We start from the raw sequence: 14,623 nt of genomic DNA, 5'->3' as shown, positions 1-14,623 counted from the left end.
GTCTAAACAGCCCAGTGTTCTGTTTCCAAAAAGAATGAGCAATTGCTTCTAGAAACTTACATAAGCAATCCTCCCTCACCAGCCTTAATAAATGTACCTCACTGTGTTAATATTTGGACACAGGGCCAAGCCTGGCCTGCTGCCCTCCCTAAACCTCTGAGCAAGCTGGTGTCTGTCTAGCATTTAATTCAATGTCTTGAAAAAAATGCTTAAATATCCCATACCAGAAAGAGAACATTGCATAATTAACTGTCAATATGTCTTTGATAACCATTTTGTGTCCTGGAAGAATACGTTCCTATTACCCCACCCTATTTACACCGGTGGTTGGGATCAGTGCCATATTTACTTGAAAGAAGATGACCCAGAATGTTAGATGACCTCTTAAAAACGGTATACACAAACAAACAAAATTATTATAAAACATACTTGTAACTTGTATGTAAATTCGCTTTCTTAGGGTTGCCTGGAGTTAAATCTGAATGTTCAATACCAGAAGCTTAAGGGGCAAGCTATCTTCTACAGGGCCCATTCCCACAAACCACCCCCCTATCCCTTAATATTCCCATCTTTTCCCCAACATATACTTTGCTATTCTTTTCTCTTCCATTATAAATATCTGCTAAAAGCAACATGGGAAAGGGGTCATGACGCTCCATTTGAGATGATTTAGAAGCTAGGCTCTTAAGCTCTGCCCCTTCCCTGATAGGCTCCACCCAGGAGTTCCCAGGTCCTTCTCTCAATTCTCGGTGTCTGAGCCTCAAGAAATCTGCCAATCCTAAAAGCACCCCTGTTGCATGGTTTGGTGTAACTTACACTGGGAGACAGTCAGCTGGTTGAGCCTGACGTGGTACATGACAGAGCTCACTTTCCAGTGTTGCAGTAGAGGGTAACCAGACACCTCGCTGAAGTTCACCATCCCTGTGACAGAAAGGTCAGGTAAAGAGTTTGTCTAGAACAGATGTACCTTTCCATTGATACCCCTTTCCATAAAGTGTACTTTTATTCTGCCCTTTCTCCAAGGAGCTTGGAGTGACAAATGTGGTTCTCCCCGTCTCCATTCTGTCCTCGCAGCAGCCCTGAGAGGTAGGAAAAGCTGAGAGAAAATGACTGGCCCAAGGTCACTCCAGAAGGTTCATGGCAAGTGAGAATCTGAACCCAGGTCTCCTTGGTCTTTCACCAGCACTCTAACTACTTTACCAGACTGGCTCCCTATAAATGAATGCTCATCTATAAGAACAGCAACGTTTTTCAATTTTTGGCTTTAACAGTGTGGAAGGCAACGGAAATCAGCACTGTGACACAACACATTCCTAGCACATAGATATTTACTGATTACATCCAGCCACATCATATCTGACAGCCAGCGCAGTGTAAGGGGGATCCAAGATACTCAGGTCTGAATCCCTCCTGTGCCACAGAAACTCACTGAGGAACTCACCTACTTCAACAAAGTTGTTGTGAGGACAAAACAGTGGAGGAGAAAACAGTGTTGTAAGCTGCATTAGATCCCCATTAGGGAGAAAAATAGGGTATAAATATATAAATTAATAAATTGTAAAGCTATTTTCGGAATGTACTTCTTCAGGTTGCTGGTCAGTAACTGTCAGTTTAAATCATATCCCAATAATCACTCCACTGTACAAAGTGGGGGTGGGGGGGCAGATCTCAGTCTAGCACACTGGAAGCTTATTTTTACAATAAAGGAGATTGTGTGTGTGTGTGTGTGTGTGTGAGAGAGAGAGAGAGAGAGAGACTGGGCACCTTCATCTCACCCTCAAGTCTGCTAAACATGTAAACTGGCCCTCATTTAGAAATATTTTAGGGCCGACCCAATCCATACTAACATCTGCACAGACATAAAATATCTGTGAGAAATTTCTAGATCTGGACATGCCTGCTAATATCCTGTGTGAATGGCTGTTTAGGGCACAGGACTTATTCCGAGATGAACCTGTAGCACCTTTAAATCCGTAAGAATGTTCTTTCACACATTATCCTTGTCATTTACAGTTCTAGATTTCTCTGCGATGCTAACAACAGATACCTTCTAACCTCTCTCTCTGCAGTGAGTATGCAGATGCAGAAATAATGCTTAGGCTTTTAGCCAGGAGATGTCTTATTCCAGGCTAGAGATGTCTTAAATGACATCAAGTGATTGACATTTCCTCCGATCACGGGCAAAGTTTAGCCTTCTCTTGGCAGTGTTAATTACTCTCGTCTTACGAGAATGGCAAGAATTTACCCTCAAATTGAAATAGGATTCACATCCACCCTGCCTTCCCAGATCTGTTAATTGCTCTAGGCTCACACTGTCCAATAGAACCTGTGAATCAGAGGTGATCCAAAATTTACCTTTTGTCCACTTAGAGGTGGGCCCAGCGTCTCCCACCTGATGAGAAAAATCCTTTCTCATTACGACTTTTTCAGATATTGCAATAATGCATTTCCAACTGCATTTAATGGGAGTACATCCTTACCTGCATTCCTCCCAAAAGGCACAGTCACCATGTTATGTAAAGAGCAGCAACACCTGTATTTACCATCCCTTGGTACATGTGAATGAAAAGCCTGAAAAATCCAGTGATCAATTCATTTTATATCGAGGCTGCCCATGCAGGGTAAGTATGCACATTGCCCCCGTTTACCCAGCGTGGTGGCTAAGTGTACGGGGAGAATCGGTGGTGTCATTATGCACAGCTGGCAGGCTCCAAGTATGCATTTTATTGTAATGCCTGAAAAGGTACATTGAGTCATTCTAAGGAAACGGCAGCACCTTCTTCTCCCCTCCCACACACTGACTTTATTTATTTAAAATTTGTATCCCACTTTCTAAACATTGGAAGCAGCTTATGAACAAAACTAAAAAAAATCTACAGAAAACTAATAAAACCCAAGTTTTTTTTTTTAAAAAAAAATTACAATGAATTGAAAAAAGTTCATAACAAATTCCAGTAATTTTTTGCTGCCAGAAGCAAGACCAAGTTAGTATTTGGGATTAGTTAGTTTGTATTTGCGATTCAAACAAGAAAAGCATGGTGAAATAAGGTTGCTTTACTTGATTTCTGAAAGTGAACTAAAGACGGCATCTGGAACACATCCTCAGGCAGACACCAGACACAATGCAAGGGTTAAACTAGGGCTTACTAATCAAAGCTGAACAGCGCAACTTATTAATCTTACTTACCCCCTCAGGGCGGCCTCCTTAAAAAACTGCACAGCTAAATATATACCTACCCTGGCTCCAAGATGACCACATTTACAGACCATGCCTTGCTTTCCCTTGCATCACACTTGTGCAGAGAGATGCTGCCCATTGACCATTCAATAAGAGGGTTCCAATGATGATAACTGGCAAGGAAGGACCACCCAGGCTTGGAACCTTTCAGGCACAAGTGGCTAGTTTGGGTGCCTGTCCCCATATTTGGGTACCTCAGGGTACCTGACCACTTTCCCACTTTATTAAAGATTCAAAAATAGGGCACCATTGATTCATCATATGTTGGGGGATCTGCTGTCTTGTTCCAAGGAGCATGTCTTTCCCAGATAAACAACCCTAGACTTCCTGTGACTTCCCCTGGCCCAGGGAACAAAACTGGAAGAGAGGGCAGAGGCAGTTAACCATGACTGACAGGTTATGGGATGATCTCAGAGACCCTGATTCGTCCCAGAACGTTCTGGAAACTTGTTTCCTGTTTATAGATTTTTATCAAGGTGAGCCTCAGGCAAAATGAAATTTTCAGGAATCTGAATTTTGTGGCCAAAAGTGACCACATTTTGATGGGTTGAGGTTTTTCTTTGCATTGTTTGGAACACCTTATTCTGCTTTGGGGGATATGATTACCCCCATTCAAAGTCCTAACCTCCTTGGGGTATTTATTGCGCCTTTTCCTGCAATACCTCTGGGATTATGCATCCCTCTTGGACTCTGCAAACCTTGTTTTCCAGTCAGGGAAAGCAATTGTGTGCTATCTAACAGCTGCTTACCCTCATCCAATTTCCTGGGCAATGTTAAGCCCAGATTGCTTTTAAGCAGCCACACTAGCCAACATATTTAATTGAAGAAGAGGCCTAATTAAATGTTGCCTCCAACAGCAAGAAATGCAGAGATGGATATGGGCGGAGGCAGGGGGATGAGCGGAGGCAGCAAGGAAGGTTGTGGGGAGGGGGTGTGAGGGAAAGACTAATTATACCAAAGGAAGGTCCGTGGGTCAGCAACTCTTCAGTAATTAAAGTACAACTTGAAAGGAGTTTGCTTATGCTTGTTTCTTCTCCTCAGCCTGGGCTCCACTTCTGAAGATAACAAGACCTCCCTCCCCTCGGTTTTTTGCTGCAAGGCCAGTCCCCAAGGCACGGCCCTGCTGTGTTAATTTCTCCACTAATTACATTTTTAATGAGCTGTCCTCTGTGCACAGCAGGCAGGGCATTTTGAGATGTGTTCCTGTGGGAAAGCTTCGGCCTCAGCCAACGCCAAGGGGCGTCAACACTGACGCTAAGGAGGCCGGGGGTGGGGTGGGGATACACCCAGGCTTGTGGATGCCAGCTGCAGAGGAAGGGGGGAAAGGGGCCGACTGGTAATTGGAAAAGCTAAGTGCATCCAGAGAGAATTATGGAACAGCCCTGGACTCAGCCCACAGAGCCCCCTCATGCTTCATTTGTTCCTGGCTCACCAGTACTTCAGAACCAGCATCCTGCAATCCTCAGACAGCAGGATAGTGAATGCCAAAGTTTCTGAGGCCACCACTTCTGGTAGAGTTGTCAGGCCGTCCCAATGCAGCAGCAGGTGGAACAAATGGTGTCATTGACTCAGTGATGTCATTTCCAGACAAAACCTGGAAGTGATGTCACACCCGGCCAGTGATGCTCTTGAAAACTCAAAAATCTCTATGGTCTGTACCATTTTTTTCCTCCTGCTGTTGCACTCACTGACAGTGGGCAACTGGGTGCAGTGATAAGGGACTGCCTCCACTGACTAAAAACTGGCAACTGCAGGCTCCCTGCAGATTCATTTAAGTCTTGCTATACACACCATACAGAATGAGGTGGAAATGTGGCAGCATAGGCCATAAGACTGCTGGGCAATCACAGTATTAAGTGCTTAGTTTAAGTTTCTGTATTACAGCAAGCAGGATGGGCTACAGCCCCCCCCCATCTCTCGTGCTAGTTGCATTTTGCATAACCCATCGCTCCATGTAAGGGTCTCCAGCAGGACAGCTAAGAGGCTCCCTGGGGCTGTATCCAGTCAGGAAAATGGTGTGGGAGGGATGGCTTAAACACCTCCTTTCCCGCTGTGCCGCAGTCCCAATCCAAATCAGGCCTACCTGTACCTGGAAATTAAGTCCCTAGTATAGAAGTAGTGGAGAACGTCTGTTGACAGGACTCATGGCGGACACGAGGGCCCTGTAATGTGTGAATCAGTCCTCGGGCATCCATTTGCTCAGAGAAGGAGCGCAAGTGCCATCTTCGTTTTGCCACCTTGAGTTCTCTTAAAAACTGTTTTCTGTCTCCAGCCTTCTGGTGACTGTTTTATGAAAGCCAGGGATGGCCAGCTTCTTCAATCTGTTCTCCAGACAGTCTCCTAATACTGGAAGAGTTTGACCTCATCACAAACACTAATAATGACTCTGTAAAAATGTCGGCATACCCTACCAGGAACAGCTTCATAGGTTTGGGGACAGAGATGCTCAGATGATATGAGCTCATCTTTGGGGAAGTGGGCGGGGCTGAGGAAGGAGCATCCTGCCTGAAAGAGCCTCCCAAGAGAGAGACTAGGCAGCGGCCCCTTTCTTTTCCAGAATGTGCATGAGACAGTAACACTACAACATCGATATAGACATGCCGTCTTCTGTTTTCTTTTCCTTAAAATTAAACAGGGAAAGCTTTTCTTTTTATCTTGCCTTGATTAAAATTTGTTACGATTCCTGAAGGGGTGTATGCATGTGTCACAAATTAAAGTGCTTCGGGGACAGCTCCATTACACGAGCCACCAGTTGACTGTGCCTGCTGTAAGCAATCGCTTTCTGTGCAATTAGCAGGCACGCTCCTTTAGGAGTGTGATCTTTCAGTAATCGAAATAGGAGGCTGACGCAGCTCCCCACCCCTACCCCCTGCATGTCTGGGAGAACACAGGAAAACGAAGTCCCTTTAAATTGCATTTACTTCAACGCATTCAGCTCCCGGCCACTTTAAAGTGCATCTCTCCTTTTCAAAAGTAATTATGGGGAAAAAACAGGACCTCCTTGCTCAGCATTTCTGCTCCCCTCTGTGCATTCAGGGTAATGCCTGATCTGCTTATTTTGGTGAATAAAATCAAGCTTTTATTGCCTTTTTAAAAAATTACAGTCCGCTGGGAGGAGCTAGCAAAGTTCAGAGAGACTAAATTGGCCAACCTCCTTTCTCATGCATCACTGGCAGAAGAGCTGCTTTAATTATTTACGTGTTATTTCATTCTCACCCCATCTATATCACCCTAACATTTAATCCAAACAACTTTCCTCGAGAGAAAGAGATCCAAGGGACAAATGGCAACCGAATCACATTTCTCAGAAGGCACTTTCTATCACCGTTTATTAAATTTCTTGGCCACCTTCCAACGCATACTGTCCTCAGAACTGCTGCAGCAGTCAAACTTTGTGTGATTTACAAAAGTTATTTGTGTTCCTGCACAGTGTAGCTATGAGACTGCATCACAAGCTGGAGTGGGCTCTGGCTGGGAGGTGGAAAGGATTATCAAGTTGCAGCCAATTTATGGCAACCCCGTAGAGTTTTCAAGGCAAGAGACTAACAGAGGTGGTTTGCCATTGCCTGCCTCTGCAACCCTGGTCTTCCTTGGAGGTCTGCCATCCAATTACTAACCAAGGCCAACGTTGCTTAGCTGCTGAGAACTGATAAGCTCAGGCTAGCCTGAGCTATTCATGTCAGGGTTAGAACTACTCACCGGTTAAGAAATCTGGATCAGGAGTGGGCTCAGAGAGTTCTTCTTGGCACTGGTTTTCTAGTGGGACAGTGGCCAATACAAGCCCATCTGGCAGCTGCTGCTCCAAACCACGAGCAAAGTTGTTCTGCCTGAACAAACCAGGAGACAGAGAAGTTCAACATATGTCAAGGAGAAATGAGAAGTTCAAAAAACCCCTAGGACAAAGGATGCTCCTCTCTTCAGAGCAGGGATCAAGCAATCCATCCCAAACTTTCTAGCCATGTAATTCTGATCACACTCCCCATGCCACAGCTATTTTTGTGCCCTCTGGCTCTTATAGATGTAGAGAATAAACACGTGTTGAAAAGATTTAGCCTCTGAGAAATGGGAAAGGGATATGGCAGGGATCCCCAACACAGATCCCATGTGTTTCCTGGTACTGACTTCCTTGATCCTCCCCCCCAAACAGCTCTTCCTCAAACCAAAAACTGCATTCTGACTTTTCTCTCAGTGGAGCAAGAGGTATTTCAGAAGAGCCCAGGATGCATCCCTTTTAGGTCTACATAGAGCATTGATTTGGAAACAGCTTATAGGAAGATGCATGGCTTGGAACCTGATCCTGATCCGGAACCACACATGTCGATATGGAAGAAAGCCAACAACTTGCATTGGCCTGTGTTATGTCTGGTACACCTATGACTTCCTCAATGTCTTGAAGAGGTGGTTCAAGATGTCCTTCAGCTTAAACCAAGAGCTCCTTCCCCTTCACTCCATGGCCCTGATCAACAGTGGCTCATCTTCTTCTTTATGGAAACCTTTCAGAAATGCATACACGTAGAACCTTGATGGGGGCTTCTTCTAGATGAGGCCACTTTGGGAGGGGGAGATTTCGTGCAATTGATATAACCCTTCTTCACCAGCCACTTCCCTGCTACAAACCTCACCTTCACTTCATTCTACCTTGTATGTAGAAGTCCAATGGGGGAGTGGAGGTAGGTACTGGGAATTGCAACAGAAAGGCAACAGAAACAGTAAAGCATTTCTTCCCTACCTCTTTATGATTTGTAGCTTTATGGCTTGTTTTAAATATTGATGATTTTTATGTCTTTCGTTTTTATGATTTTACTATTTTTAAAAAAAGTTACCTTGGGAAGGTCTCTGAAGAGGGCACCTACAGATGTTCTTAATAAGCAAATACATCTTTGTGCTGAAAATGGTAACTTTTCATTAGAAAATTTTGTCTCATATTTGCATTTTTGTCAGCCTTCCCCAGGCTTCAACTATGGGTTATGTTTTCTTCCATATTTATTTTAATCTTTTTTTTTCTTTTGCAAGTGCAGATCCTGGGATTGCTCTGTCAGAAAGAATGGGGTATGTGTATGTGCGTAGCTCTCTTTCTTCTCCTGCCACTTTCTTCCTGGAAAAAGCCACTCCAAAGCTCTTTTTATTCTCACTGAGGAAAATTTATGGATACTTGTATTTTCTCCACACACCGCAGGAGTAAAAGAGCACAGGTCTGCAGTTTTCTAGTGAGAAAATGTCTGAAGGGGAAAAGTTTCTCTTTCACTCTATACCATTCTCCTCCTTGATAAAGCTATCTCGGAGGCTGCACTCCCAAAAGAAAAAAAAGATGGTTTAAAATAAAACATGGAAAATACCATAAAACTGAATCTTTTCTCACATACTATGGGAAAGTCAGACATAATCAGTTTTCTATCCTCAGTCTCCAAAGCCTCAATGTCCCCCAACCATACATCCTGAGGAAAACTCAGGGTAAAAAAAAATTATAATTCTCCACAAGACTCCTGAACGTGCTCATATTCATTTCTCATTACCTCAGACTCTCCCCTCCCTCTCTTCTTTCTGCATTGTTACAATTCAGATCCTTGCGGTGGGACATGGTTTTATTTTACTTCAGTTAATCACACACACACTGAAAACATCATATGAAGAATTAAACAACCACTGTTTGGAAACCAAGTGGAAAGGATACTCTTGTTCCAATAACACCATCACCTGAATGTCCCCTTCAGCACCTGACCAGGTGCCACCTCGTGGGTTTGGTTGTTGTAACCATAGAACATCTCCCCAAAGAGAGTCTGGTTCATTGGCAGCTCTCGGGTCTCTTCGCAATCCCCACCTTCTGGACAGGACTCTGAGATTAACTGACAGGATCGTCCATCCACACCAAGCTTGTAATCCTCAATGCACCTGCCAAAGGAAAACGATACCTTGACGGGGAAGTAGATGCCGGGCCTGGAAGAGGGCTGCTGCTCTTTCAAGCAAAAAAGAGCATCCCCACACGCTTTAACTTCTTCCTCCATCACAGCTGCAAAAGACACAGGACTTCTTTGACATCCTTAGAACTGACATTGGGGAAATGGAGAAAAAGGAACCTTGTGGAGCCCATTCTGTGCTTTTCAAACTTTTCTCCTTCAGAGAATCCTTTCCTCATAGTCTTGTCCACAGCGGAGCTGCCATGTGCTGCGGACGATTCCGGGGCATGGCCTATTATCTTATTATGGTACAGGCAGGATCTGTTGGACCTCACCAAGTGAACTGAGAGAGCCCCTTAGGATGTAACCAAAACTTCCTCACAACTGCACATGCATGAGGAAGATTGACTGTGGTGAGCAGCAAGTGGTTTTTCTGGGAAGCTTCTTTGCCATTAATAATCTGCTAACTGAAAAATCCCCAGGAAGCTTCCCAGCAGCTTCAAGGTTCCCCAGAGCAGAGTCTGCAAAACAGGGCTGTACATTATACAGGAGCGTACTACGAGAGGCAGTTCCTCAGGGCTTCTGCATCTAATTTCGAGGGCTAAAATCAAAACAGTGAACAAGTTCACACAAATTACTGTTTTGCTGTGGTGACTGTTTTATAAAAACCTTGAGCTCTTTTACGTTAGCCATGGCATCTGCAATTGCACTTTCTTTGCTTCTTTTTACAGCCCCCCCCCCAGATTATACTGGATAATACACTGCATTCTAGTAATCCCGTGTTCCGTTTTCCTAATGACCTCATGTATGGTGATTTTTTTCTTTTACTTTGAATGTAAATGCAGTACCAGAGCTTTGTACATGGACAGTCAAATAGCTATGAAGTCTTTCCAGGCTCCCTTTAAAAAATGTAATCTCTTTCTTTTCCTTTCAGTCTGATTAATTACTTCATGTTTTCGCAGGCTACTCATGAAGAAATGCTTGATTATCAGCTCTTGTGGGGCGCTAGGGATGGGTCTTATGAACATTTTTAAAAACTTTGCAAAAATTCAAGTCACTGATTTTTGCAATTCAGGTTTTTTATATTATAAAGATAATAAACAATGAAATAAAAGGAGTGGTGACTATGGCTTGTTGCAAAGTTTAAAAACTGTACTCAAGCTAGGGTTGCCAGCTTCCAGATGGTGGCTGGAGATCTCCCGGAATTACAACTGATCTCCCGGCAACAGAGATCAGTTCTCCTGGAGAAAATGGCTACGTTGGAGGATGGCATTACACCATTCTGAGGCCCCTCCCCAAACCCCACCCTCTCCAGGCTCCACCCCCAAAATCTTCAGGAATTTTTCAACCTAGGCCTGGCAACCCTTACTCATACCCCCTTTCCTCCACTCAAGAACTGTCAATCAAGTATTTATTCATGAGTGCCAGAGAGGACAGCAAGCCAGGAAATAGGAAGCCATTAAAACAGGAAGTAATTAATTAGCCTGAAAACAATGAAACAAAAAGGGAAATTCAAAGGACAAGACAGACCATTACTGAAGGGGTATTACTTTCATGTACCAGGATCTTACAATGTGTAAATAGATTATTATGGGATACATGTGTGTGTGTGTCATGTGCTGTCATGTCACTTCCAACTTACAGCAACACTATGAATGAAAGACCTCCAAAAGTGTCCTATCAGTAACAGCCCTGCTCAGATCTTGCAAACAAAATGATGAATGCAGGAAAATAAATGAATGAGCAGTATGAAAATATCATTAATACAGAACCTACCTTTTCCCACATTCAGGTAAACTCCTGCCAATCATGTGCACATTTGGCATAAGGCCCCCCCCTCCTCTGCTTAAACCATTACTGGTAGAGGCACTTCCAAAATTTTCCCAATCTATTTATTTATTTTATTTATTTATTTATCTAAATTTATCCTGAAATATTTGGATTCTAAAATACCTGATCTTGTTTCCAGATTAGCACCAATGTATTACCAACCAGCCATCCTTCCATATTTTAAAAGATTCCCATTTGCACATTTCCCCCCCCCCCCCTGTACCAGTTACTGATGCACACCAGGACGTATGCAATAGCATGAGGATTCCATTTTCGCTCAGTTTTAATCAATGGGCAAGTGCACTGGTACAAAGCTTATAAAGGAAAAAAAAAAAACCTCAAACAAACTGAAAATTGTTGCAAACTGCAAAGAAAATCTCCAAATTAATCCTGAAGATGGGGGCAATGAAAAACTAGGCAACGCTAATCTATGGAACACTAAGACAAAGTGGAAAGACTGCTCAGGGATCTATGCCAAGGAGAGGTCAGTATCCTTACTATGTGAACCAGATCACTCGATCACAGCAGGAGATGTGGTTCTGGGCCCTGGCAGCTGCCCCACAGGGAACACTGATGCCAGCCCTGCCCTTTTCAACGGCAGAGGAGGTTTTCCACTGTGGAATGAATTCCTCTGGCACTAGGAGTTTCTGTCCCTGCAAAACCAGTGTTTTCCAACAAGCCAAAAAGCACCTAGTAGCAGAACAAAGCGCTGTGCAGCGGAAGATCACCACAGATGAAGAGGGACAAGAAGAGAAGCAAAGCTTAGGGTCCAAGGTTAGGTAGCTCCAGATTAGTTACATTTTTCAGCACTGGCACTCACCCGCAGAACATAAGAATATTGTACAGAGTAGGGTCTTCGGGCAGAGGCACCATCTGCTGCAGACAGAGCTGCTCGCAGCCGCCATTGAATCCATCAGAGCAGTCCACACCAACGTGGCGATCGTAGCAGCCCGTGCCGTCTTTCATGGGGCTGAGACCAGTGGGGCACTAGTGGGGCAGAAAGCACAGCAGCACATGGGAGGTTAGCCACTGGCCCAGTATGAAAGACTGCGAATCTCTTGTTCTGTTCTATTTTATTTACACCCTGCCGTTCTCTCCCATGGGGACCCAAAGTAGCTTGCATTGTTCTCTCTTCCATTTTCACTTCACAACCCTGCGAGGTAGGTTAGGCTGAGTATGTGTGACGGGCCCCAGGTCACCCTTCCATTGAATCTTGCAAATCCTAGTCTGATGCTCTAACCACTGCACCATGCTGGCTCTTCCTTAGTGTTTAACTGATTGCCACAAAACGGTGTTCCAACACACAGCAACACAATCATTTCCCCACTGCCTATTAGTATGTGACATGAACCCTCACTGCATATCCCAGCCAGATATTTCAAGGAACCTAACTTCTGTGAGAAGAACCTCAACTAGAACCCCACCCTTACTTCTTCTTCAGAACCATCCATCATATTTTAGAGGCCTCCTTTGCAATTTCCTGCTTCTCAGCCTTGGGGAAACTGAACTTCGGCTCACCTCACCCATCCTTCTCATCCTCCACATTCCTGTGAAAGATAATTTTCTGGCTCAAGTTCACAACCTTGCCGTTATCTCTTTCCTCTTACTCTCTCAGTGTATGCATTCCATGGCCAAATCTCGGAATGCGCATTTTATCTCCCCACCTCCAACACCACAACACTTCTAAAGTTCACTCTCATTAGTCCTTGCTGCTGGTACTCCGACTACTCTTTCACTCTGTCTTCTTGCCCTTCCTGTTCAACCTGGATGCCATGCAGCCCTTCGGACTCATTCACCCAGGCTTGGTGCTTCTTTTTAGGTACCTGCTTGCACGACTGATGTGGGCAAACAGGAGGCGGCGCTCCAGGATTTGCAGGCTGAGTTGGCCAACTTGGTTGCCTCCCTTCTACCAGCTGGGAGGAAACATGGCTTTGTAGCAGAGCATTTGCTTTGCACCCAGAAGGTCCCAGGTTCAATCCCTGGCACCTCCAGTTAAAAGGACCAGGCAGTAGGTGATGGGAAAGGCCTCTCCCAGATTGCGGCTGCCAGTCAGAGTAGACAATACTCTGACTGGCAGTTTCATTTGCTTGTTGCTTCACGAAGACCCAGGGACCATCTGTGTTTTCTTCAATATGTGGAAGTGGGTGTGCAGTTGGCTCCTGGATGAAGATGGGAGCTCTGCAGGAATATTCAGGGCAACTGCACTGGATCAACACTGTCTAGCTCTCAGCATGGACATTAACCTGTTTGGTTTGTGTCCTCCTTGTACATGGCAATCGTAGGCACTCAAACTAGACAGATTGTTCATTTGCATCTGAACTACTTAAACAAGTCGGATTCTTCGTTAACAAAAAGGCATTCCACATTTAGAGGATCCATTTCTTTGGTGTCTATGCGCATTACTATTATTTATTTCATTTATACCCTGCCTTTCTCCCCAATGGGGATTCAAAGTGGCTTTCATTGCTCTCTTAATTCCCACAACAACCCTGTGAGTTAGGTTAGGCTGAAAGTGTGTGAGGGGCCCAAGGTCACCCAGCAAGCTTCCAGGCCAGAGTGGGGAATCCAATCTGGACCTCCCACATTCTAGACTAACATTCTAACCACCAGACCACACGATGACATTTTAATTCACTGAATGGCTGACCAGAGCCAGATCAATTTGTTCAAGTGCATTTTTGCACAGTCTCATGGGAGTTGTTGTTTCCTGCCCTATGCAGGGGAAATAATTTTTAAAAACCTAAAAGGACTTATTGCAAGGCAGTGTCCATGGCACATGGTATCCCCACTGGCACCTTAAAGAAATGCCGCAGATGAGCCATGAACCTGTAGTGGCGCCCAGCATAAAGCTGCTCGCCTCTGTCTTTGTGCCAGGCATCACACACCAATGTAGAGGAGAGTCAATCACCACCACAGTTCGCATGTAACAGAGGTGTTTGATCAATGCACAGTGATCACATTTATGTCAAAGGTCTCACCATCCCAGATTCTGAGTACGGAATTTCAGGTGTTCCACAGAATAACAACAACAACAACATTCAATTTATATATCACCTTCAGGACAACTTAACGCCCACTCAGAGCAGTTTACAAAGTATGTCATTATTATCCCCACAACAAACACCCTGTGCGGTGGGTGGAGCTGAGAGAGCTCCTAGAAGCTGTGACTGACCCAAGGTCACCCAGCTGGCTTCAAGTGGAGGAGTGGGGAATCAAACCCGGCTCTCCAGATTAGAGTCCTGCGCTCATAACCACTACACCAAACTGGCACTTGGAGCTCCTAGAAGGACGTGGCTCTCCTTAGGATGGCACTGTTAGTCACACTTCTGTTCTCTCCAGTCATTCTCAAGTGAACACAGTGCTTTCTGTGAACCTGGAACAGAACCCACCTCTTGGTTCTTAAGAAAATGTCATCAAAGAGGTGATGGAAAAACACCGGGGACTGTTTCCCCCACATTTTCCAGCTATCCATTTTCCAGCAAAGATAACACATTTTGTGCTATCTTTGATTAGTATTATAAAGAAGTCACTTAAGAAAACACAGTAAACAGCTAACTGATAATACACCCTCAAGAAAGTTTGGGATTGGATCCCATAGATCTATTCTGCTAGCAGAAGTGCTTTCTTTTGGTGGGAGGTTCCTTCTGGCAAAGGAAAGCGA

The 14,623-nt window shown here is 44.5% G+C and overlaps 1 protein-coding gene across 1 annotated transcript in view; it reads right to left on the bottom strand.

Annotated features, from left to right (window-relative positions):
• Positions 1 to 14,623, bottom strand: part of ASTN1 (astrotactin 1) — a 241,140-nt gene that overhangs the window by 39,269 nt on the left and 187,248 nt on the right. Inside the window, exons 12-15 of the mRNA XM_054980818.1 lie at positions 11,783 to 11,949; positions 8,933 to 9,127; positions 6,938 to 7,065; positions 817 to 921 (exon numbers count right to left, since the gene is read on the bottom strand). Of these exons, the coding sequence (XP_054836793.1) occupies positions 817 to 921; positions 6,938 to 7,065; positions 8,933 to 9,127; positions 11,783 to 11,949 (595 nt within the window). The remainder of the gene's footprint in view (positions 1 to 816; positions 922 to 6,937; positions 7,066 to 8,932; positions 9,128 to 11,782; positions 11,950 to 14,623) is intronic.

Source organism: Eublepharis macularius, chromosome 5 (genome assembly GCF_028583425.1).
Source record: "Eublepharis macularius isolate TG4126 chromosome 5, MPM_Emac_v1.0, whole genome shotgun sequence".
Classification (NCBI taxonomy): Eukaryota; Metazoa; Chordata; class Lepidosauria; order Squamata; family Eublepharidae; genus Eublepharis; species Eublepharis macularius.
Note: the sequence above shows the minus strand (reverse complement) of the source record. Positions and strands in the feature narration are given on the sequence as shown.